The sequence below is a fragment of the Zootoca vivipara genome, chromosome 13 (genome assembly GCF_965207765.1).
Source record: "Zootoca vivipara chromosome 13, rZooViv2.hap1.1, whole genome shotgun sequence".
In the NCBI taxonomy this organism is placed as follows: Eukaryota; Metazoa; Chordata; class Lepidosauria; order Squamata; family Lacertidae; genus Zootoca; species Zootoca vivipara.
The window spans coordinates 13,712,508-13,737,182 of NC_142596.1; the positions used below are offsets into that span (position 1 = coordinate 13,712,508).

Here is a 24,675-nt window from a genome sequence, read left to right on the forward strand (position 1 = left end):
CTGGCCGCCGACGGCTTTGTCCATGGCTCCAGCAGCCAGAGCAGAGCGGGCCCGGGTGCCTCTCTCAGCGGGGACGGCGGGACGCTTCCCCCATGGCTCTCTCTTTCTCCCCTCCCCTCCCCTCACGGACCAGCTTCCCGCTCACCACCCGGCGCGGCGAGCAGAGGCGACTCCGCGGCGACTGACGCGGCTCCCGAACAAGACCCGGCTACGCCACTAGCGACGGCTTGAGATGGAGGCGATGGAGGGGAGGGGTGGGGAGGAGGGAGCATCTGGGACGGAAGCCGATGGGAGCCACGCTGCGCTTAAAAGCGTTGGTTTAAAAGCGTCCTCCTCCGCGCTCGGAACTCCCCCCTCCCCCACCCATCTTCTCCGCCGTTGCCCAGCAACGCCGGGCCTGTAAGGCTCGTATGCAGCCCAGCTGGAGTTCATCAAGGGGAGGGCTGGTGAACTCCTCCGCGCCTTCTTCTTAGGCTTTTGCTTATTTATTTATTTATCTATTTATTTATATGTCCCTCTATCTAGGTGTGTTATGCCTTTGCCTGCAGTCATATAAGCGCTCCTCAATGTGGGAGTGAGGCCCACAGTGGGGCTTTATTTACATGAAAGGGTGCGAGCTTTCCTTGAGCTGTGTTCTGTTCAGTCCGACGTACCGTGCGCCCGTGTGCATGCTTACTCACGAGTAAGGCCCACAATGGGATTTACGCCCGGTAAGTATGTAATAAGATTGCAGCTTGCTGCCTAGTAAAAGAGTGTTGAGAGTGGCTGGGGAAACCAAGCCAGATGGGCGGGGTATAAAGTATTTATTTATTTAGGTGCGTGTTTTTAACTATACGGTAATTGTGCATGGTTTTGTTTTAGGGTGGTGTCTACTATGCTTAAAATGCTTGCCTTGAGCTTAGCAGTGCATTTTTAGGCCAGGGCTTTGCTTGCTTATTTGTGTACATGTATGTTTTCAGTTTTCATGCATATATCTCTGAAACTTATTTCATATTCTTTATTGAAAAAATTATAAGTACATCGTCACAAGGGCACAGAGTAAGAGAACACACACAAAAAGAATTTTACAAAATAGTAGAAAAGAGAACAGACCAAAAGAAAGAACTTGTATACACGATCCCCCAAATATGTTATTGTAGTTAACTAGAACCTAATGCCGTATTTATAAAATATCTCTGTGAAACTTGGGGAAGGTTGAATTTTACCCCTTTCTCAGTTTCTTCCATAAATAGGCATTTTTCCTTAATGCTTTTGTTGTGTGTGTGTATACAAAAATTGATTAAATGATTGAAACTCATATACCATATTTTTCTGTATTTTTCCGACTATAAGATGCCCCCATGTATAAGACGCCTCCTGTTTTTGGGGACTCAGATTTAAGAAAATGGGGAGAGATGGCCCAGAGTATAAGATGCCCCCTAATTTTTGAAATTATTTTTTAGGGAAAAAACCTAGTCTTATACACACAAAAATACGGTAATTATGGTAGTTGCTCAACTCACAGCACAAACCTAGCCATGCCTACCTGGAAGTAAGTTCTACTGAAGCGACAAGGCTACAATCCTATACCTAGTAATAATCCTACACCTGAGTTCAATGAGTAATTCCCATTGAACTCAGTGGGCTTACTTCTGAGTAGATGTGTATAGGATTGCACTGTAAGATGTCTTTATTCAAGCGATTAATCTAGTTTTAATGTTTTATAATGTCCGATGCCATTGGACAAGTTATTGCAGCCATAATGGTATCTAGTGTTATTTTAACTATTAAACGTGGCGTTGGCAAATGGTTCATTCATTCCTAATGGTCATTAGAGTCATATTTTTTTTCTAGTTTTCACATGGGGTGATAAAACGTCACTAAGCATTGTATTCCTACAAAACAATTTATAGTGGTACCTCCGGTTGCTCAGGGGATCCGTTCCGGAGCTCCGGTTGGATCCCGAGGAATTTGCAACCAGAGGTGCCTGTTCTGCGCATGCACACGGCATGGTAGAGCGCTTCTGTGCATGCGCATGGCATGTAGAGCGCTTGTGCACAGGGTGAAACCCAGAAAAATACTTCTGGGTTTGCCACATGCGTAACCCGAAGGATACACAACCAGAGGTGTGTGTATCCAGAGGTACCACTGTACCTCCTCCTATTGCATTTGTCTGTCTCCAGGAAACTTTTTCAGTAGGGGGCCGGTCCACTGTCCCTCAGGCCTTGTGGGGGGCCAGACTGTATTTTTTTGGGGGGGGAATGAACAAATTCCTATGCCCCACAAATAACCCAGAGATGCATAAAGTCCAAGTGTCTCTGCGTCCAGTCCCTGTGTCCCTGGGTTTGCGCTACTGCGCATGTGCCCCACGGACACAGGGACTGGACACAGAGACTGGACGCACACACACGCGCACTCTTCCACACCCTGCCTCCCATTTCCCTGCGGCCACCAACCGCCGCTCCCGGCCGGACAGTGCCTCACTGCGCTTGCGCTAAAGCGCGAGGAGAAGGAGGCTTCTTTCTTTTCCTTCCCCCCTACGCTCCCCCCAGCGACCAGCAGCAAGCGGGCGCCGCGCACACGCGTGCATGCTCTCCCCCCGCCTACCGTTTCCCTGCGGCCGCCAACTGCCGCTCCTGGCCAGACAAGTGCCTCACTGCGCTTGCGCTAAAGCGCGAGGAGGAGGCTGCTTTATTTTCCTTTCCTCCCCACGCTCCCCCCCGGCGACCAGCAGCAAGTGGGCGTCACGCACATGCGTAAGCGGCACGCACGCACACACATATGTTCTAGCGCCCGTTTATTTAACGGGCTCAATGACACTAGTTTTAAATAAAAGGGCACATTCTACTCATGTAAAAACACGTTGATTCCTGGACTGTCTGTGGGCCGGATTTAGAAGATGATTGGGCCGGATCCGCCCCCCTGGCCTTAGTTTGCCTACCCATGACCTAAATGCTTCCTTAATGCTGGAGGAAAGTTTAATTGAAGTTCATGTGGACAAATACACTAATAATTTCAGAGATAAAATCTGAGCAGAGGCAACCCTAATCAAAATGGTTGCTGGTTGTTCACCCAGGGCCATGGGGTCAAGACAACAAACCCTATGTTTATAGGGTTATAAACCCTATGTTTATAGACACGCATCTTTTCAGGTTGTTTTAAGATCCAGGCTGGCATGGGATGATCTAGATCACTTACTGGTATTTGAAATCACTCTCAGTAATGGGCTTGTTATTCAAAAGCAAAGCAACATGATCAAGCTTTCCATGAAAAACCAACAGCCTATCAATTTATATCATGTTTAGTGACAGTGACTACGGTAAATACTTCATTGGAAGTATACATGAACATACATAGCAATTATAAAGTGAGTCACCTCCTGTTGATCATGCCTCTCAATTAGAGGTTGCATTTTTAATCCTATATAGATAATGCTAACACAGAGAATGAGGATGCTACATGCTGACCTAGATATAACCACTGGCTGTTCTAGTCAACATTATTTCCAACACACTTTTTTTTTATTTAAAAAAAGGCTGATTTTACCACGTACCTTTAGATGTTTCCACAAAAATGGATTATGGATGCTTGTAAATAAGTAGGCTGTTTTTCAGATGGGAAATCAAGTCTAAAGAAGATAAGAATATTCAAAACCATCTGTTGAAGCTGGAATTTGAACTCAGGATTCCATGCTTTTAACACCAGAATGTTCTCTATTAGATCAATGGTTCACAACCAAATGGAAGACTTGGAAAACAAGTTAGAAAACATCACAGCTAGTAAAAGTGCTTTTCTTAGCTGCTGATTAAATGTTGGACCATACAAACTGAAACCCTCTCTATATTTTCTTTGCCTTGGGGACTAGCGCAAGGCAGTTCAAAGCCCACTGGTTGTATACTAACAGTGTACTGTACCAGTTTAACAATCCTAAATGTTTACAATTTATAATATAGTATTTTAACATTCTTTTAGAAATTCTTGCATCTTGTGCCGTTGCACTTGTGTTCTCATGGGCTTCCCATACATATCAGGTTGGTCAATGTGATATCAGAATGTGGGACTAGATAGGCCTTTGGTCTGATCCAGGAGGGTTCTTCTTACTTTCCAGGAGGCACCTCTCTTTGGGGTAGGGAGCAGCTCATAGACTGGGATGGCATCAGTAGTTGTGCAGAAGAGCAGAGGCTGAAAGAAAGAAGGTTACTTAAGGCCACCTCTGGAATTAATGACAGGCAAAATTTGAACCAAGGGCTTGCCGTACTTTCTCACTTTGAGCAACACACTGCACCAGCTCTTTCAGAGTTTTTTATTTTTGGTTACAAACTTCAGCCCACTCGTGGGGGTCATAGTCAGTCCCTGAAGTTTCCTTCAGCCCACTCGTGGGGGTCATAGTCAGTCCCTGAAGTTTCCTTCAGCCCCCTCTTTGTGACTGCTTCCCTTCTGTGAAGGAACAAGCAGAGTGAGAGAGGTATGAGAATGAGTAGCAATCTCCATGCGTCTTGTTCTCCCTCTCAGAAGGTGGTATGTATTAAACCATGGGTCGGTGGTTCGAATCCCCGCGATGGAGTGAGCTCCCGTTGCTCGGTCCCTGCTCCTGCCAACCTAGCAGTTTGAAAGCACATCAGTGCAAGTAGATAAATAGGTACCGTACCACTCCAGCGGAAAGGTAAATGGCGTTTCCGTGCGCTGCTCTGGTTCGCCAGAAGCAGCTTAGTCATGCTGGCCACATGACCCGGAAGCTGTACGCCAGCTCCCTCGGCCAATAAAGCGAGATGAGCGTCGCAACCCCAGAGTCATCTGCGACTGGACCTAGTGGTCAGGGGTACCTTTACCTTTAGGCAAACTAAGGCCCGGGGGTCAGATCCGGCCCAGTCTCCTTCTAAATCTGGCCCATGGATGGTCCATGAATCGGTGTGTTTTTACATGAATAGAAGAAGAGGAGTTTGGATTTGATATCCCGCTTTATCACTACCCGAAGGAGTCTCAAAGCAGCTAACAATCTCCTTTCCCCTCCTCCCCCACAACAAACACTCTGTGAGGTAAGTGGGGCTGAGAGACTTCAAAGAAGTGTGACTAGCCCAAGGTCACCCAGCAGCTGCATGTGGAGGAGTGGAGACACGAACCCGGTTCCCCAGATTACGAGTCTACCGCTCTTAACCACTACACCACACTGACTGTGTCCTTTTATTTAAAATGCATCTCTGGGTTATTTGTGGGGCCTGCCTGGTATTTTTACATGAGTAGAATATGTGCTTTTATTTAAAATGCATCTCTGGGTTATTTGTGGGGCATAGGAATTCGTTCATTTCCCACCCAAAAATATAGTCCGGCCCCCCACAAGGTCCGCAAGTGGACCAGCCCCGTGCTGAATAGTTTGCTGACCCCTGTAAGCTATCGTGCTCAGATCCTTCTTGCAGGCTTCTCAGAAACATCTGGTTGTTCACTGTTGAAAGGATGCCGAACTAGATGGGCTGCCAGGATTGGGGGCATTGTGGAAAGTTGAAAGGATGGCTAGATCCAGTTGTCTCTCACTGCTTAGAGTGCTGAGCCAGAAAAAGGAAGGCGAGGGCAGGACAGGGCAGGACAGGTATCAGCAGGGGGCCCTGACAAGGCACTGATATCTTGACAGCTTCACCAAGGTGCCAGGTGCTGATTCTGGTTTAGACTGAGAGCACATTGTCTAAGGGCCTCCCCAAACCTGGCAATGAACACTTGTTAAAGTGTAGAAAGCACTTCTAATTTGAATCTATACTATCTTCCTCCAACCTGGTGCCTCCCCAATGTTTTGGACTACAGTTCTCATCAGCCCCAGTCAGTATGGCCATTAGTGAGGTACTGTATAGGTAAGAATTCTTATAGGTAAGAATTGTGATCCAAAAAACTGGAAGGCACATATTTGGGGAAGGCTGATCTACACCAGGGGCGTAGCCAGGATGAAAATCAGGGGGGCAAGGGGCGGGGCCAAGGGGCGGGGGCGGGGCCACATCGGAGCAGCCCAAAATCGGGCTGCTCCGACTCCCTCCTCCCCCTCCGCGATAGGAACGGACGAGGGGGAGCCAGGATCAGCCCGAAATCGGGCTGCTCCGACTCCCTCCTCCCCCTCCGCGATAGGAACGGACGAGGGGGAGCCAGGATCAGCCCGAAATCGGGCTGCTCCGACTCCCTCCTCCCCCTCCGCGATAGGAACGGACGAGGGGGAGCCAGGATCAGCCCGAAATCGGGCTGCTCCGACTCCCTCCTCCCCCTCCGCGATAGGAAGGGACGAGGGGGAGCCAGGATCAGCCCGAAATCGGGCTGCTCTGACTCCCTCCTCCCCCTCCACGATTGGAAGGGACGAGGGGGAGCCAGGATCAGCCCGAAATCGGGCTGCTCCGATCCCCTCCTCCACCTCTGCAATCGCTGGGGCAGGTGGAGGGAAAGCCCCAGAGCCGCGCAAAGCGGTTGCCTGGCTTTCCCTCCGCCCGCCCCACAGCCAGCCGGCTAGAAGGGACGTCTCCCTTCTCCCTTGCTGGCTGTGGGGCGGAGGGAGGGAAAGCCAGCCAAACGCTTTGCGCGGCTCTGGTGCTTTTCCGCCGCCCGCCCCACAGCCAGCCAGGGAGAAGGGAGACGGCACCGGGCGGGCAGTGGGGCAGGCTGGCCAGTGGCCCTGCTTCTAGGGGGGGCAATTGCCCCCTCCTGCCCCCCTGCCTACGCCCATGATCTACACCCTGAAGTCAAATTGCCATACCAGAAGAACAGAGTGTTATTGCAGAAATACTCTACTATCTGTGATCATTTCCTCACGGCAGTTCATTGATTCAGTTCTATTGGCATAACTACAGCTGGAAAAAGCCAGTGTTCTAAATACAGCACATGGAGTGACTGCCTATTCAAGTATTGTGCAATTTAATTAACTTTGCTTGCAATACTAAACACAATGAAAAAGTAGATATAGAACATAATACCGTATAGATTTGAATCTTTGGGAAAAACTTTGGAAGAGTGATTTGAAGTTCACAGCATATTAATTCTTTGAAGGTGAACTATTTGAAAATGCTTTACAGATAGTATCTAACTCCAAGTAGACTTGCTAAAATGTGTAAGTCTGAGTCGGATAAGTGCTGGAGATAAAATGAGACAGAGGGTATGCTTTATCATATGTGGTGGACTTGTAAAAGGGTAAAGGAGTCCTGGGAAATAATTTATAATGAATTGAAAAAAAAAATGTTTAAAAGTACCTTTCCCAAAAAACCAGATTCCTTTTCGTTGGGGATAATTCAGATGGAAATTCCCAGGTGTCAAAAAAGATTATTTATGTATGCCCCTACCACAGCCTATGAAGGAATATGTACAGCTTGCAGATTTAACATATAGAATAAGAGAACAAGAAGAACATACGTTTAAAGAAGATTGGAAAATGCTTATTGAATATATGATTGAAAAATGTTTACATTTAAAAACGCTGGCAGCATTAAGATAAATTCAACAGTGTAGATAAGTTTTGATGGATGTAATAATGGAATACTGAATGGTTTAGTTTATGTAAAATATGCAGGGGTTTATGGTATGTAAATTGAACCATGGAAAGAGAAGAAGGGAAGTCATTGACTGAAGGTTGTTTAAATGAATACTCTAAAATGTAAAATAGAAAAATTCAATTACACACACACACACACACACACACACACACACACGGTGTTCTTAATCCAGCACATGGAGTGACTGCCTATTCAAGTATTGTGCAATTTAATTAACTTTGCTTGCATTGCAAAACACACTAGGGGTTTAGCCTCACTGAAGACAGTAGGGGTTACTTCTTAATAAACATGTAGGAGTGCTGTTATTGCACACATATGTATGGTATGTTTGTTTGTTTTTTGAGATGAGATATTCTCATGTCAGTAGGATTGTGAGATGACCTTACTTGATTTGGATGCAAGTTCAAACTTCATAATGCATTATGCTTGCAACACAGCTGTGAAATTCACAGTGGTTGCATTTCCCTTCCACACTAGGAAAACACTGCTGGTGATCAGAAGTCCAGAAGAAGGAGCCAGTTGCCTTTTGAAGGTCTCTCTATTTTTAAAATAGTTTTACTGTTTTCACAGAACAAAGGATACAATGAAGGGAAAGAAATAACCCCCCATAACTTAACACACCCACCCCTGGTCAGATCAGTCATTAAAGCAAGAACAAATAAAACCAACCTAGGGTGCTGTTCCACATGCAACCATGAGAGCTAGGTGAACAAAAGTATTTTCTCCTTAGTGGCAACAGAATAAAGCCTGACCAAGTTGCACAAAGTGGGCCAGGTCGATAACTTTCTAATAATTATCAGTGTCAAGAAAAAAAGAGAGAATAGTTGTTCCCATATCCACTAGTGCAGGAGTGGGGATCTTGTGGTCCCTCCATGTTGCTGGCCTACAGTTCCCATCATCCCTGATGGTTTAACTGTGCTACCTTAGGTTGATGGGAGTTGGAGTCCACAACATTTGAAGGATAACGGGTTCCCTGTTTCGGCACAATAAGTTTTACCAATGACAAACTTAGTTGGTCTCTAAGGGTTTTTTTTTAATTTTGTTTCAACTATGGCAGACCAACACGGCTACCTACCTGTAATCAGTTTTAACTTAGAGGTAGATTTCTGTCAAACTGTGAAGCTGTAATTTGTGCCCACTTTCCTGGGAGGAAACCCCACTGATCACAGTGGGATTTACCTTCAAGTAACCATGCCCAGGATAGGGCTGCATGAACATTTTTCTTAATTTAGCCAAGCAACAAGCTGTCTGAGGCTCTAGTCCTAAGTGCTTACTTGGGGACAACTTTCATTGAACTTAATGCATAGGATCAGTCTGCAATGAAGCCCCAGACTCAGGCACCTTCCTTGGAGGTTTTCGAAGTCTAAACAGGTCTAGTACATTTTGTAGTGCTTCAAAACCTGTTTGACCAGAGCCCATGGCGGGATAAGGGGAAGTGACATACTGTATATACCACAGGCAACATATCACTGCAACATTTCTTAAAACTATCATCTGCAAACTGAACAGGACAGTTTAAGTGGGGCTGCAAATTGATAATGCAACCAGACATAGTGCATTGCACATGTTCTGTGTTCCAATTGGACCCAAATCTCAAGATCAAATCTGCAACAGAGAGAGATCTATCTAAACATATTGTTGAGATCTGTGGAAGTATCACAGTGATGTCAGTGCTGGGCTGAACAGCACCACACTACCTCTGGGTTTGGCAACCTAGCAGTTCGAAAGCACGAAGTGCAAGTAGATAAACAAGTACCACTCCGGTGGGAAGGTAAACGGCCTTTCCATGCGCTGCTCTGGTTCGCCAGAAGTGGCTTAGTCATGCTGGCCACATGACCAGGAAGCTGTACGCCAGCTCCCTCTGCCAGTAAAGCGAGATGAGCGCCGCAACCCCAGAGTCGTCCGCAACTGGACCTAATGGTCAGGGATCCCTTTACCTTTACCCTTAGGGAAGATTAGGATCAAGAGAGCACAATTCTTCTTGTTGGCAGCCTCAAGTGGAAATAAACGTGCGTATAAATGAAGTAAAGTAGCCTTTGAGCCTCTTCTTCAGTATTTAGTTTAATGTTCGATCATTGTTTCCAATGTCTATTTCATCTTTTCATTGTTAATACAAATCAGCATTCTGCCCAATAGGGTTTTGTATTTATGTTTAGAAACTATTGAAGCTAAGGACATGTGTGTCACACAGCTCAATCCCAAATATATTTACTCATGTCATTTCCTCCAATAGTATGTACTTCCTAGTAGTTAGGACTGCAATCTTAAACATTTTCTGTTCTGGCAGAAGGCTGAATTAGGAGATTAAGGGGGGTGGTTTACAGTCCCCCCCCCCCTGGCTATGATGCTACAATAATTTTAATATTTTGCCCTTTCATATCTTTCCCAGCATCTGTGTTAAAGGAGTGTATCCAAAATATGGTTTTATACAGATCAGATTAAGTGTGTTTAAAACCCTGCAATTTAAAAGGAGAGTTTCGTGATTCATTAATAAATGCAGGAGGGTAAGACGTCATCAAGAAGATAAATAGTGTGTAAAGGTTTCATAACTTTGAAAGTAAACAACTAAATCCCTCTGTAATTCACCTTTCAGTTCTTTGTAACATAGTGAGTGGGTGTTAAAATCTGATCAAGCCTTCTAATCCTCTTCAGCAAGGGTTAAAATATAAGCCAAGCTACCTCCTTTCACTGAAGTGATCGCCTGGGTGAAAAGCTCATAAGAGAGCAAAGGAAAGAGAGCTCTGTGCTAGATAATGAAAGGGTGGGTCCCTCCTCCAGCTTTTTGATAATTAGTACAAAATAAAAATAAAATAGAAAAATTCCTTCCAGTAGCACCTTAGAAACCAACTAAGTTTGTCATTGGTATGAGCTTTCGTGTGCATGCACACTTCTTCAGATTCACTGAAACAAGTCACCAGACCCTTATATATACACGGTAGTAGGAGGGTGGTGAGGGGTATTACTCAGAAGGGTGGTGGGAATGGGTGATTGGCTGATAGGTGTGGTAAACCTATTGACTGTTAATGACTGCAGTTGGTCTTACAGGAAAAAGCAAGGGGTGAGATGGCTAAAAATAGCTTTATCATGTATAATGAGATAAGAATCCAATGTCTCTATTCAGACCAGGTCTCTCCATGGTTTTGTTTGGTAAATAGACTGGAAAGAGAAGTTGCCGAATTGCAACTTATTACTCCACCCTCCCATTATATATAAGGGTCTGGTGACTTCTGTTTCAGTGTATCTGAAGAAGTGTGCATGCACACGAAAGCTCATACCAATGACAAACTTAGTTGGTTTCTAAGGTGCTACTGGAAGGAATTTTTCTATTTTATTTTTATTTTGTTTCGATGGCAGACCAACATGGCTACCTACCTGTAACTAGAAGAACAAAGACTGAGTTTGAGAGCAGAGTTTGCTGTGATGTGACCTAGAGGGAAAAAGCTGCAGGCTGAAAAGATGGAGAGTGAGCTGTGGCTGATTTCTGCTTGAATTCAAGGCTGCAGCTATGGGAGTTAATGCTGTGAACCCCTCCATCGTAGGCTCAGGCTGTATATATGTACGTATAAGTAAACCATATATCCTAAAGACACCACAGTCTGCTGTGCCTCATTTGCAAAAGGAACCCCTGGAATCTCACACCGCTTTGAAATTGCAGTGGCATGCAACAATATGTTTGTGCATATTGTACTTCTGTTGAGAAACAACTTATTTAAAAACCCAGTCACCGCTCTTCTTCTGAGAAATGTGGGAGAACCCGTCTGCCCAGAGAATCCAGTGAAAAATGCCCACTACAAGCAGGACCTGAAACAACTGCCTTCTTTGTAATGGCCATCAGGATTGTAAATCTGGAATGCAGTTCAGCTTGTTAGGAATCCTACTCCAAATGGTGCCGACTGTCAAGTTATAGCCTGTGACATTTTTCTTAAGATATTTGCTTGATCGTATTTAAAATAAATGTATTGCTACAATGAAAATGGCCATTGTACAGTTCTCTTTTATGCTCCAGCAATACATGCCCACATAAAGGTCACTTTTCTTTTCTTTTTGGTAAAGGCTGTTATTCAGGCTTTGTTAACAATGCAGTTCTTCAGAGCTAATCTGGGTAGTGCTTTCTGTTTTTTTTTTGAACATACTTTTTATTAATTTTACAAAATACAAAAAAGCAAAAAAAAAAGGTACATACTTAAACCCCTTTTCCACCTCCTTCCTACCCACCCACATGGGTCCTCCCCTGCCACAGAAGTATCCCATGTATGTGAACAGTCAGAGATGGTCCATTTTATGCTTGGGTTTCTGTCCTCCCCCCCCTCCCCTGGCCCCAAAGCCCCCCCCTGCCACCAGGGAGCTCCAGCAAACCAGGGCAGTACGCAGGAGGACATCCATCCAACCATCTATTGTCATACCAAAAAAAAAAAAAAAAGAGAAAAATAGAAATAGGAAAAAAGGGGAAAAAAAAAGAAAGGGCGAAAAAAGAAAAAAGAAAAAACAATACAAAACAAAAAATTTTTCTTGCATTCATAGTTGTAAAACCATATTTTGTGGGCTTCCCCTCCCCCCCCCTTCCCCGGTTTTCATCCCTTTTTTATCATCTGCAACAGTTTCTTACTTTATAAAAATACACCTTTGCATCTTATACAACTTATAAATCAATTGTTAACATTTTCATCTAATATTCAAATCACTGAGAAATCAAACTCCCATTTTCTCTTCCCGTGCCTAATTTTTTGTTTTTTCTCCCTCTATAAGCCTCCATATTTTCACATTTTCCAAAATCCATTCACTTTTAAAACTATAACTATTCTCAATTTAACCTTACATCCCCGATTGCCGGCTTCCCCCCCCAATCCAGCAAATTCCAAAATCAGCAGACCAGTTATAAACCTGTTACTCCATCCTTAATCACAACATCACTTTCCCTTCACCCCACCCCCTGTTTACAGTCTTTTGTCATCCAGGCCACCATACAGGACCCCTGAATTTCTTCTCTTCTCTGCATATTTTTTCCTTCTTCCCTGTGGGCGTTCTGGAGTTCCAATGATACCAATCGTGCCCCCCTCAAAAGCAGGGCACTCCATCCAACTTTTTGTAGAGTAAAGTCATCATTTTTTTCGTGGTGTGCTTCATTTTGTGTTGAATCATCACAATCCTCATCTTCTTCTTTTCCTTCCCCATCATTGTCATTCTCACATTCATCTTTTTCAGCGTCAAAAGCTTCATCTCCTAAAAAATCATATTCCGCCATCACCTCCTGGAATTTTTCCTGTAACTCTTGCCGTCGTGTCTCCTCTTGACATAACTCTATTCTTGTTTCCCACATTAAGGTCAAAACAGACCGCTGGAACTCAGGGGAACACTTTTTTGTTGACATATTTCAGTCCTGCCAAGGTCAAAACTTGTCACGTGGGGTGGAATATGATCACAGTTTATTTTTCGACTCCATTTTAACAAGCTGGCTGCATTCTTCAAGTCTTATTGACAATAAAGTTCGAACTCACATTTCACAAACACTTAAGCCAAAAAAGAAATTCCACAAAGTCCAGAAATACAAAGTGAAGTAAAATTTGACTTATAAAACCTGACAACTCACTGGGTTGTCTGGGCTGCCGGCTCCCGAGTGGAAAGGTTTTTTTCTTAGGCTGTGCCTCTTATTGCAGGGCAGTCATAAACCGCAGTCTCTCTCCCCTTTTCACCCTGCATCAAAGGGGAGATTCTCTTTGATGCCTTTGAGGGATCCTTTGAATTGTAAATCTTCTGTTTATGGCTTCGGGTTTCTATTTACTGTCTCTTTTGTTGCCGTGGGGGGGGGGGTGGCTTCCTCTTTTCTCCCCTCTCTCCCAGATCCAAATTGTTTTATAATAATCCAAATCATGAGGTTACTTACAGTCTTTTCCAATCGTTTTATTTTCGGAAGAATCCAGCGCTCTCCGCCTTCGGCTTGAAGCTTCTCCCTGCTAGAATAACGTTGCCGCTCAAAATGGCCCCCGCGACTTCTACCCTCCTCGCTCCGGAGCTCTTATTAGAGCTAGCCGAAGAGTTGGGGAGTCCGGATTGGGTCTGTGCCGAGCAAATTGCCCTCGGGACGCCCTTCCCGAGGTTCTAAGGGGCGCAGCGTCGCTCTCGCTGCCCTCCCCACTCCTAGCAGAGACGGGCCGTCTCGGAGACGAGACAAAGCCCCGCCGATCGACGCTGGCGCTGAACCCGGAAGCCTCTGGGTAGTGCTTTCTGGTTCTGTTTTCAATGGCAGCAAAATGTCTGTCACTATGATGGGCAGATTGTGTGCACAGAGGAGGGCTTTGGTGGTGCTGTCAGGGCAGAACTCCAGAGCCCCACTCAGCTGAATGAGCAGGAGGGTCCCCCAAATGCAACAGGGATGTCTTGACACAGTTTGGACTAGGTGAAGTAATGCATATTTTCATCTGTTATTATTTATTGGATTTCCTGCCTGCCCTTGACGGGTTACAACAATATAAAAATACAACATTAAAATCAGTTAAAAAAAACTTAAAGCAGAATGGATTGGGTAATGTTCACATGTGACAAAGTCACCATTGTACTCAGATTACAAATGCAGCTGGCTGGTATGTCAGAAATAGAATGCTAGATAAGATTAACTTTTGGTCAGATCCAGCAAGACATTTCTTATGTACTTACGCCAACTGCACCACATCCCATAAATAATTTCTTCACCACAATCTATTCCTGAAGTAAGCACCAGCATGAACTGGCTACTTCAACAACGCTTTCTCAATTCTTAACGGAAGCAAGGGGAAGGAATATAGCCCTATCCCGCTGGACAAGAGAAGAAAGAGATATTGTCTAATCCATGCACACATCCTTGTAAGCCTATTGCATGCATAAAAAATGAGAATGAGGGCTATGGTGATGCTCCAAAACATATTCTCAAAGACCCTCCTGGGCCACAGAAAAGATTCACTGATTCTGTGTGGCCGTGCAACAGTCTCCAGCAGCTATACAGATTGTGAGGGAGGAGAGTCTGACATAAAGGTTTATGATGTATTCCCAACTCTCATTTAAGGATCTCCTAGTGCACATGGTACTCCCCCCCCCCCCCGTTTATCCTTGAAACCAGCCTGCAAAGTAGCTTAGGCAGGGATAGTGACTTGGCCAACCAAGGTCATTCTAACCACTGCTCTCACCAATGTAGCCGGAAGTGTATTGAACACGTTTGCCTTCTAGTGGTACCCTTTATAGTGCCAAACAGTGGGACATTTTGTGGCACTCCTGGACAGAAGCAAGACTGATGGCAGGGCAGGTTGTGGCCATGCAACTCTAGTCTCTTTTCCAACTCTGAATGCTGTGACCCACTGTTGCTCTCTGGACTCACTCTGAGAATCACTTCCTCTTCCAGCTGGGTGTCGAAGGAGCACCTTCACCTCTGTTGCCCTATTTGCTTGTTATGTTTGGCAGAAAATGTATTATTGGTAGCCAGCAAATTTGGTGAGGGGTAGAGCCTTTTCTATGGTGACAAGTGCTATCATTGTTGACTCACTAAACAGGGCTGGGGAACCTTTGACCCTCCAGATGTTGCTGAACTACAACTCCCACCAGCCCCAACAAACATGGCATATAGCCAGGGACGATAGGAGCAATTTTGGGAGCAACAAAGATTCCCTATACCAGTGCTAAAGTAGGTTCCTATATTTGTAGACCTTTCCTCAACTTTATTCCCAGCAGGCTGTTATGTTTCAACTCTGTCCTGTGTTATCAGTTTATTATTTTTATCTGTATTGATTTAAAGGTGGATGCCAGCATGTTAAACAATTGGCTGTGCATTGCTTCCAGACTGATGTGCTCGGGGTGGTGTAGAAATGTTTTAATAAAGAAAAATTTTTCCAGGTGGTGTGCAAAACGTTCTTTTCTGAATAGAAACAAGGAGGTAAAACACTGGGCCTTATTAGCTCAGCTCTTTGGTACTTGAGGAAATTAAAAATGGTGGTAGCAGCAAGCCCAATTCCATGGGACAGGGGGGGGGGATAAAGGGAGGTCCAGACCACACCTGGGCCCCATCTTCACTATACGTTTAAAGCAGAACCATCTTAAAGTCTTTACTCCCCCCACTTCAAGAATCCTGGGAACTGTAGTTTGTTCAGCGTGCTGTTATTAGGAGATACTCACACATTGCCCATTCCTCTCACAGAGCGGCAGTTTTCAGAGTTCCCCAAAAAGAAGGGAACCACTTTGAAAATTATAGCTCTGTGGGAGAATGTAGGTCTTCTAATAGCTGCCACAACATTAGCAAACGATGCTTCCCAGGATTCTTTGGGTGTAAGCTTTGACTATTTAAAGTGGAAAGACACTGTTTTAATAGTATAGGGCAGATGGGGCTCTGGTACCAGTGGCGGTGGGCCTTGTCCTTTGGCAAAGGATGCTATGTGCTGGCACCAGCCCTGCTTGTCTGCTTTTGAGATCAGTTGTGGGTCTAGGAAGGTTTATACTGGGAGGGGTGATGTGGTAGACCATCATGCACAGTGCAACATTTTTATGGGGGCAAACGTTTTAGGGACAACACTTTTCACTAGGGATCAGGCAGGGCAGGAATGTCAGCTGTACAGCTGCATAAGCAGAGCCTAACCCTTCAGTAGGGTTTGCCTTCCAGTTTCTGATCCGTTTGTTATCTCACTTCATCTACGACAACTTGGTCTCTATTACAGTGCTGAAATTCCTCTGTCAGAAGGTGTAGGAGGACTGCATAGATTCCTACATGGCAGGGTCAGATTCCAGACAATCCTCCTCTGAATGCTGTTTAGTAGCTCACAGCAGCAGCTATGGAATGGGGATGAAGGCAGCGAAGGACAATTTTAAGATTAGAATTGCAACCTTCAACACACTTCATAGCGAGTAAGTCACATCAAGTTCCATGGGCCTTACTTTGGCTTAAACAGACTGAGAAATTGCACCACAGATAGGGCAGGGTAGCAAACCGATGGCACAGAGGCTCAACCAAGTCACTAGGACAAATTTGCCTGGGTCTTAGCACACTCGCCGGATTTTTAAGTATGTCATATTCATCCAGAGCAACAATATTCTTTATGGTGTCATAGGGTTCTTTGGGAATAACTTAACACACATAAATTGTCCATGGACTCTGTTGGTGTTCATGTGTGCGTTCTGCTCATCAAGTTTATTATATACTACATGGTAAAATAGGCCAACACATGCTTTTAAAAAGCTTCAAAGCAAAAAAGTATTGCAGTTTTTTGCCTACCGAATACTGCTTTATATGAATGCCCAGTTACATCAGTGCTATGTTGCTAACCAAGGGACATCATAAAGCATGCTGCTCCTCTGCAGCCAATCCATTTGTTGGGTGTTATATTGGAGTGGATGAAGTGAATATTGTTTAATTATAGTGGACAAAGAATGAGAAGTCCCTTACCTTCTGAATTTATTTATTTTCTCTCTTTTTAACCCCTTTTCTATTTCTTATTTATTTATTTCTCTCTCCCCTCCCCCTTTGTTTCCATTGCATTTAGAACCAAGTCTTAGTTTGGGCAAAAACCAACATTATTTGATATTAAGTTTTGTATTTTTCTCTATAAGCCCTAATAAAATTTAATCAAAACACAGCCAATCCATTTGTCACACTCCGGAAAAATGTTCCATTTTGCCCTGGCCCTTCAATGAGAGCACATCTTAGGGAATTATAGTAAAAGCCACAAAATGTATAGTCCGTAGCTAGAGCTGTTCAGCTGCCACAACTCTACTGGAGTTGTGGAGTGGGAAGAAACCAATAGACCTAATTTGGTTATATCAATTACTTTCAATAGGTCTACTCTGAATAACTTAGTGGAATACTACCACCTTATGGTGGAAAATGTAAAAATTGTAGGATTTTGCAAATTATGGACATTGGTTGCACAATTTATAAAAAGGCACATAATTTGGATTGTAGAATTTGGACTGCACTGGCGCTGAAATCTTATGCTTTAGTTTACCATGAGCCCTAAGCTATAGAATGGGTAGGACACCTGCCACACCCACCCCTCTATACATACATACATACATACATACATACATACATACATACATACGTGACTATAGTTCTCATCATGGATGCCATGGTGACAAAGGCTGATGCAGGAGATACTTGGTATTAGCAATACATCTCCACAATTTTCAGATGGGTCTTTCTCAGTCCTATAGAGAGATGAACTTGGGACCTTTTACATGCTAGATATTGTTTCAAAGGATGTTGGTGTTCCTTATTTTTGTATAGAAAGCTGCTCCTTGTTAACATCTATGAAAGAAAGCTAGCCACCTGATTTCAGACATAAATTTTGGCTCCTACCTAAAATGACAAGCCATTTCCCAGATTTGCGTAATGTTTAATGGAAGGAGGTGGGGAATCCATTTGGCTACACAGTACGTAATTCAGCCCTGGACAATAAAATCCTCATTGTTTAAAGCTCAAGTAAAAAACAAACAAACAACCCCACAGTTACCTATGTGAGTTTTTTTTTTAAGAGTGGGGAGGAGACATTCACATTGTGATTGTGTTCCAGGAACCCTTGTTAAGACATCTTTTAGAATGTACTTTCAGTTCATGTGGAACAGTACCACCTCCTGAGAGCTTAATGTGCACTAGAACCTATTTCAGAATGCTGGGCAACATTCAGGATTTCCATGGCAGAAGTTTGAAAGCTATTGGCCTAGCGATTGAATGTACTACTATATAGTGTGTTATACAAGCAGTAAGAAATTATTTGGTCCTGCTCACATGCCCTATAGCACATGAAGGCACCAGTGAGCTTCTAGCCAGCATCATGCGGAGGCAACATTCGAACGCAACAGTGCCTCTACATGGCAGCTGTACACATGGCTACTGCAATTTTCAAGACTGCGGTAGCTTAAAAAAACAAAATCAGCAAGGGACATCATTGCAAAAAAATAAAAAAATCTTGGTAGGCATATCACCTGTAGCGCTCCTCCTCTTAGAGACATCGTGTTATAAAACAGCACTTTGCTTGATCCAGCATGTTCTCAAAAGGGATGCCATGTGAGGGTGGAAGGGAAAGTTCACAAGACAGCTAAAATGTATGAACCAGGATTATCCTTTCACCAGTGCTGCTAGTACAAAGGGAAGACATAAGGATACAGAATGGGAAGCAGCTGCAGGACATGGAAGAGGAGGAGAAGCAAGGGCAGGCAGGACAAAAACTCCATCTTTGGACACACCCTGCAGGCTTTCAGAAATATTTCCACAACCACATTCCCCTAAATTCTAGGAATTTACTATGAAAAGAACAAAAAGCCAACCAACACTCATTTTCAAAGTTTTACTTCTGTTAACCATATTCTATCAGATTCCATATGGAAACCTAACAGTCTCAGCTGCAATGATGCTTTGAAATACCCTCTACTGTTTCCTATTGGCAGGCTGTGAAAGAACTGTCTGTAGTCCACCTGCCTGCCACTTCAGAAATCCTCATATGAAAAGACCAATTCTGACTCCATAGCCATCAGGTATGACTCCTGAATGCTGGTCTTAGTTTCTACAGTTTTTATTTATAGTTTCTCCCCCTTTTCTTTTAAAAAGAGTAAAACCACAAACTTCCATTTGGCACCACTTGTCTGAGCAATCCCATCAACCACAGCCCATGTTTATCTAAATCCAAGATTTAAAAATCCAGTTCTGCGATGTGCCAAAACAGTGGCTATGACACTCTTAAGAAAGGGTTGTACATTAGCAAACAGTTAAATTGGTAATGCTTGATCAATAGCATTTGCATATAAATACCAAAGAGTAATACTTAAACACGCGTGCAAAATTTAAGTTAATAGGTGCAGCCTGCTAAACTGTTGCACAATTACCTAATCACATTAGATAATCAAGCGTATCCCACAGGTTTGCAACCCAATGTGGATATTTCCCACCTCCCTTTCAGTTTCAGAGCTAATATCAGGCATCCCCAAACTGCGGCCCTCCAGATGTTTTGGCCTACAACTCCCATGATCCCTAGCTAACAGGACCATTGGTTGGGGAAGATGGGAATTGTAGTCCAAAACATCTGGAGGGCTGAAGTTTGGGGATGCCTGGCTAATATGGTTAAGATTACATCTGCACTTGTATTTTCATTAACTAAATTTAGTTCAGCCAGTCTACAAACCCATTCCAACTCCAGCTGCAAAATGTGGTTTGACCCTAACTATGGTTAGCAAGAACATTCTTCTTTGAAACTGAAAGGGAAGATGCCAGTGGAGTGCTCTTGACTGACTAGCCATGGAGCAGGCAGTATTAGGCTTGCACTAAGAAAATGTGGCATGTGTGGAAGTTTCACATAAGCCCCTTTGACAGATTGCAGTTGTTTAGCAGCAGAGCTTCATAGATGGTGCCCCTGACCTTCAGAGTGCTTTCAAAATACAGACAGAAAGCAACAACACTCTCCCTGAATCTCTAAGCCAGCCACATAACGAAAAACACATCAAGAAACAAAAACTGTACAATTTCTGAACTGCACTGTTTATTTTTGCTGCTTGAAACCTAAGTGACAGTATGCCACCATAATTACGGGGTTTCTTCTAAACCTTTACTACACTGCAGGTACAGAAATATACGGACACATTTTTGGAGAATTGACATTTTGCAAAATGCAGCAAACATTTTGATTTATACATGAGAAAAAGGAAGTGTTCAAAAGGGGTATGCATTTCAAGTTATTGCAGGTTATTTTTTTGTGAGATTTCTTTTTTCTGCAGGTAAAACATGTTTAAATTTAAACCAACAGGAACGTGTCAGTGTATTTAAAATCATGACAAACAAAACCTTCGCTCTGTTGCCCCTTGACAAATTATTAGGGTGTTGCGTGGTGAGGGCAAGATGTCAACACAGCATAAATCCCGTGGCATTTGGTTTTCTTCTGGAGATTAAAGCTGTTTTTTCTTGGGATAAATGCAGCAGCAAAACACAAACCAGCTGATCAAAAAAGCACTTCTGCCATTAACTCCAATAATTTCAGGGCACACCAACCGACAGTAGTTTTGCCATTCCCAGTTTTTAAGGTTTACATCACTGCGCTGTTGCCTTAAGTACATTTTGTAATTGCCTGTTGTTGGTTAAGCCAGCTTGCTGACTACGGCCTGATTGAGAGAATTTAGTTGGTTGGTCCATTTATCTAATGCAGTATACCGTGCTCCACCCCTCTTCTGATGATCCAGCTCAAGGAGTTGATTGACTTGATCAATTCGGCCATGAATAGTGCTAAAGCAAGAGACAAAACAAGAAAGTGTTAAAGTGCGTCCTACAGCATAGGTAATACAGGTCGGTGCAAAGTTATGAATGTTCCAGACAACACAAGCTGATGCAAATTTAAGAGTGTTTCCACTCATGGCCAGGAGGTCAAGAGCACAACAGGGGGCTCATGGCGTCCTTCCCCTCCCTCCTGACATCTCCAGTTCCCTCGATTCCTCTTTCTGTAGAGGAATTAAATTAATGCTACAAACTTTGTAGCAAAGTTTGCAAACTAACTATGGTTAATAGTCCCTGGTTCAAATTAACCCTGGTGAGGGTCCAAAAGGGAAGGGTGGGATTAACAAGGCATGTGCAAGTCCATGGGACACTCCTAATTTATTGAATATGAGTAGGATATTTTTATTATTTATTTCATAAAATTTATACACTGCTTGATTATTATTATTTTAAAAAACAAAAACCTAATAGCTATTTCCAAAAACATAAAAAGAAAAAAATTACAACCGTACTTTAAAACATGCAAAAGTTAAAATACTCAAACAGATTATAATTACCAGTACCTCAACTTCCTAAGCATCTGAATAGGCTTGTCTAAATAAAAATATTTTTAGCAGGCACCAAAAACACTGGGAGCAGGGGGAGGGAAGGATCTGGCCCAATCCAGTTCCCCACCCCTGCTATAAACCTTTAAAAAATATTCAGTACTCAAAAAGGAAAAGAAGAAAATACTCACTTATCCAGTATACACTGCACAAGCAAGCTCTCCACATCAGCTACATCTATGTTTAACTCCTAAGGGAGAAAAGAGGTATTAAATATCAACGTAACTTTGGGTAGTAAGCAATTTTTTTCTTTATCTAGGAAAGCAAGGGTAAACTTGATGTAGACTAAATATATAACGTCAATACCAGTATGATCACTGGGAAAGGAAGGATGAAGCATTCAGGAAAGAAGGATTAGAAGATGAAAGCCTTTAGAGGCAGCCTTGTGGGTTACTGCTGGCAGCGCACTTATAGCTCAATACCATAAACAAGTCTTCCCCACCTTGTGACCTCAAGAAGTTTGGACTATTGTATTGTAACTTTTGAATATAAATGGTTTTTTAAATAAAAAAAATATTAAAAGATGCCTGGACTATAATTCCAGCACCCTGACATCTGGCTGTGCTATCTGGGGTTTGAATCCAGCAACGTTTGGAGCACACCAGGTTGAGGAAAGATGCAAGTTGCAGTGGGTATATATGATGGTCAAGGAAAGGGTAGGAAAGTTGTAATACAAACAGCAGAATCGGTTATAGTTATCCTGACTTTACTTGCAGTAGTAAAACCTATGTACAGGTCAGCCTGTTGAGAGAGGGACAGGGGCTGGGTTCAGATGTAATGCAAAATCATGTTTTTTAGCTATACATTTTAAAATGTATCTAAACCAAAGTGTTTGAAGCTGAACTGCAAACCATGGTTTCCACAGACTACTGACAGTAATTATGACCCAGAGGCTGCTGCACCATGGAGACCGGAGTGAAACCAATGAAGCTGAATTCTGAGCAGAAAGAAAGAAGAAAAGCCATTCTATACAGTCACACCTTGATTCTCTAACGCCTTGGTACTCATACTTTTTGGCTCCCGAACGCTGAAATCCCAGAAGTGTTCCAGTTTTCAAAAGTTTTTCAGAAGCCAAACGTCCAATGCAGCTTCCAGTTGAATGCAGGAAGCTCCTGCAGCCAATCGGAAGCAGCGCCTTGGTTTTCAAACGTTTTGGAAGTCGAACGGACTTCCGGAACAGATTATGTTCGAGAACCAAGGTCCAACTGTACCATTGTTTTTCTTTTTGCACATCTGGAAGTTCCAATAATGGCATGGACTTTCAACTAGCTAGCATAAACCATGGCTTTGCCTTTCACATTTTAAAAAAAGCCAGTGAAAGCTGAATTCTGTAATAAATTTTGCAAATAACCAGATCTGCCTAATTAATTTTGATTTTGCCAGCTCAACTGAAGAACAATTAGCTGTGCAGGCCTCTGTACCCGCTGCAATTCCACTTCAGCCTCCTGTTTGGCTTTTGAGAAGTTAGAAGGCACTGACCACAGCTTTTCAAACTTATCTTTCATGGATGTAGTTTCATAAGTTTGTGAGGAAGATGAATGTGCATCCAATAGCAGTGTTGATCTAAAATTTGCCGCTCCCTGCCCCTCCATTTAAGAATAGCAAATACAGAAAAGAATTTGAGTTGGCAGTAGTCGACTGTTATTCACCAGACCCTCCCACTGTTATTTCTGTTCCTTTGAAAACTCTAGTTTGCTCCTGCTGCAAGTAACAACCATAATATCGGCAGACACCCATTTCACTCCAGAATGCCCTATTGAAACAACTGCACATGGTGTAGCATCATGCACTGTTGGGTGAAAGAGGGCAGTTGCTAGAGGTGGGAGCGGCAAGAAACTCTGCTGCCGTTGACATTTGTAGCAGTGGCAAGCCAAGAAAGAACAAACGTCGTGGGTGGGTGGGTGTCACATCACTAATAGGTAAGCCTGCACAAATTAACAGAATTTTCTTCCCACAGAAAACTGCAATCGGTTTTTGAGCCGCTCCTTTTGCTGACCTCCAACCATAACATTTGAGCCAAAAAAAATCATCTCAACCCAGTATCACAACTTATGCTGTGCTCCTCTGGGATTTACAGCATCTCTCACAACCCTGGCATCTGGAAGGGAAGCAGCAAGTTGGCCAGCTGTTAAAGCCTCCATGAGAAAAGATATCAAGATGCAGCTTTTCTCCCCTCTTTTTGTAAGCAGTTTTAAGTGTAATCCTCTGGAGACAGTATGTTCAAATACCTTAGAAATAAAAGGAATATGTATTCTTGTGTAAGGCTTAATTAATTTTATAAGCACTTGTGTTCGGATGTTTCGCAAAAGTTCTGGAAAAGAACAAAAGCAATGTAATTACTGTATGAATACAATGAAAGCATTTTAGACAAAAACAAATGCATAGGTCTAATTTTATATCTAGTGATCACTACACTTTTATAGATGCATATATCAAACCCTAAGAATGTACTCTCAAATGACGTTTCCAGCTGGGAATTTGTGTGAAATTTAAACCAAACTAACAAATTATTCAACTGTATTTAAATGCTCTGAAGGCTTTCCCTCTAACTCAAAAGGTAGCTCAGTTTGGAAACAAACTGGGCAATAACCAGTACAAACTGAAAGTTTCCCAAGTAAATGTCACCAGGTTCAATTCCTGTAATCTTTTGTTAACAGCTACTCAAGACACACTGAGCTGAAAAGGATACTGATTGTTAGTATAGTTCATTAGAGGCCAGGGCTCTAATTGCAGAGAAATATAACATCACAACTGTAACACAAAGGTTGCCCTATACCTTCGGCTGCCCCATGATATATTGGGTCAAAGGCGAGGTGGTTAGTCACACTTTATTTCCTCCCTGGGCCACCCCTCCCACTCATCCTTGAAAGCAGCCTTTCTCAAGCTTGGGTCCCCAGATGCTGTTGGACTACAACTCCCATCATTCCTGACCACTGGTCCTGCTAGCTAGGGATGATGGGAGTTGTAGTCCAACACCACCTGGGGACTCAAGGTTGAGAAAGGCTAGTCTAAAGCTTCAGTGATGAATTACGTATGCTCCCTCTGCTCTATTCCAGCCCAGACTGCCCCCCCTGCCGCAATCTTGTTTCTCTTGGCAACTGGGCAGATGTCTCCTGGATTGCCCATGTTGGTGGTTAGGATCAGAGTATGTCCTGGTTTCCCTGGCAACGAGGTCCAATACACTCCAGCCCACCAGCTAACGGCTGTGTGGGACAGTGCTTTAGTCTCACAGATAATCAGGGAGACTCTTTCTGCTGTACCATCATGAAGCTGCAAGGTATGGTTCCTTCTCCCAAACCCAACACAGGTAAGCTACTTAGCGGCCAGTACAAATTGTTAATACTTAAAATCTATTTTTTCTTCTTCCAGT

The 24,675-nt window shown here is 43.5% G+C and overlaps 2 protein-coding genes and 1 long non-coding RNA gene across 13 annotated transcripts in view; 1 reads left to right on the forward strand and 2 right to left on the reverse strand.

Annotated features, from left to right (window-relative positions):
- Window positions 1-374, reverse strand: part of SECISBP2L (SECIS binding protein 2 like) — a 34,247-nt gene extending 33,873 nt beyond the window's left edge. The window contains exon 1 of one of the 5 annotated variants that reach the window (XM_035131027.3): window positions 1-374. In XM_035131027.3, coding sequence (XP_034986918.3) covers window positions 1-24 — 24 coding nt within the window. In that variant the 5' untranslated portion in view covers window positions 25-374. The other 4 variants (XM_060282738.2, XM_035131029.3, XM_060282739.2 and 1 more) reach the window with 4 other exon arrangements.
- LOC148683636 (uncharacterized) lies at window positions 372-23,562 on the forward strand. 3 transcript variants are annotated; one of them, XR_015946773.1, is made up of 4 exons: window positions 394-710; window positions 18,891-18,977; window positions 22,171-22,305; window positions 23,263-23,562. It is a non-coding gene; the product is annotated as an uncharacterized LOC148683636 (long non-coding RNA). The 3 variants fall into 3 exon arrangements; XR_015946774.1 differs by lacking the exon at window positions 18,891-18,977 and having other exon boundaries at window positions 372-710; XR_015946775.1 differs by lacking the exons at window positions 394-710; window positions 18,891-18,977 and adding an exon at window positions 21,850-21,961.
- COPS2 (COP9 signalosome subunit 2) overlaps window positions 19,954-24,675 on the reverse strand; it is a 19,913-nt gene continuing 15,191 nt past the window's right edge. For all 5 annotated transcript variants that reach the window (XM_035131699.3, XM_035131698.3, XM_088656577.1 and 2 more), the window contains exons 11-13: window positions 23,534-23,616; window positions 21,437-21,495; window positions 19,954-20,712 (exon numbers count right to left, since the gene is read on the reverse strand). In XM_035131699.3, the coding sequence (XP_034987590.1) occupies window positions 20,568-20,712; window positions 21,437-21,495; window positions 23,534-23,616 (287 nt within the window). In that variant the 3' untranslated portion in view covers window positions 19,954-20,567. The remainder of the gene's footprint in view (window positions 20,713-21,436; window positions 21,496-23,533; window positions 23,617-24,675) is intronic.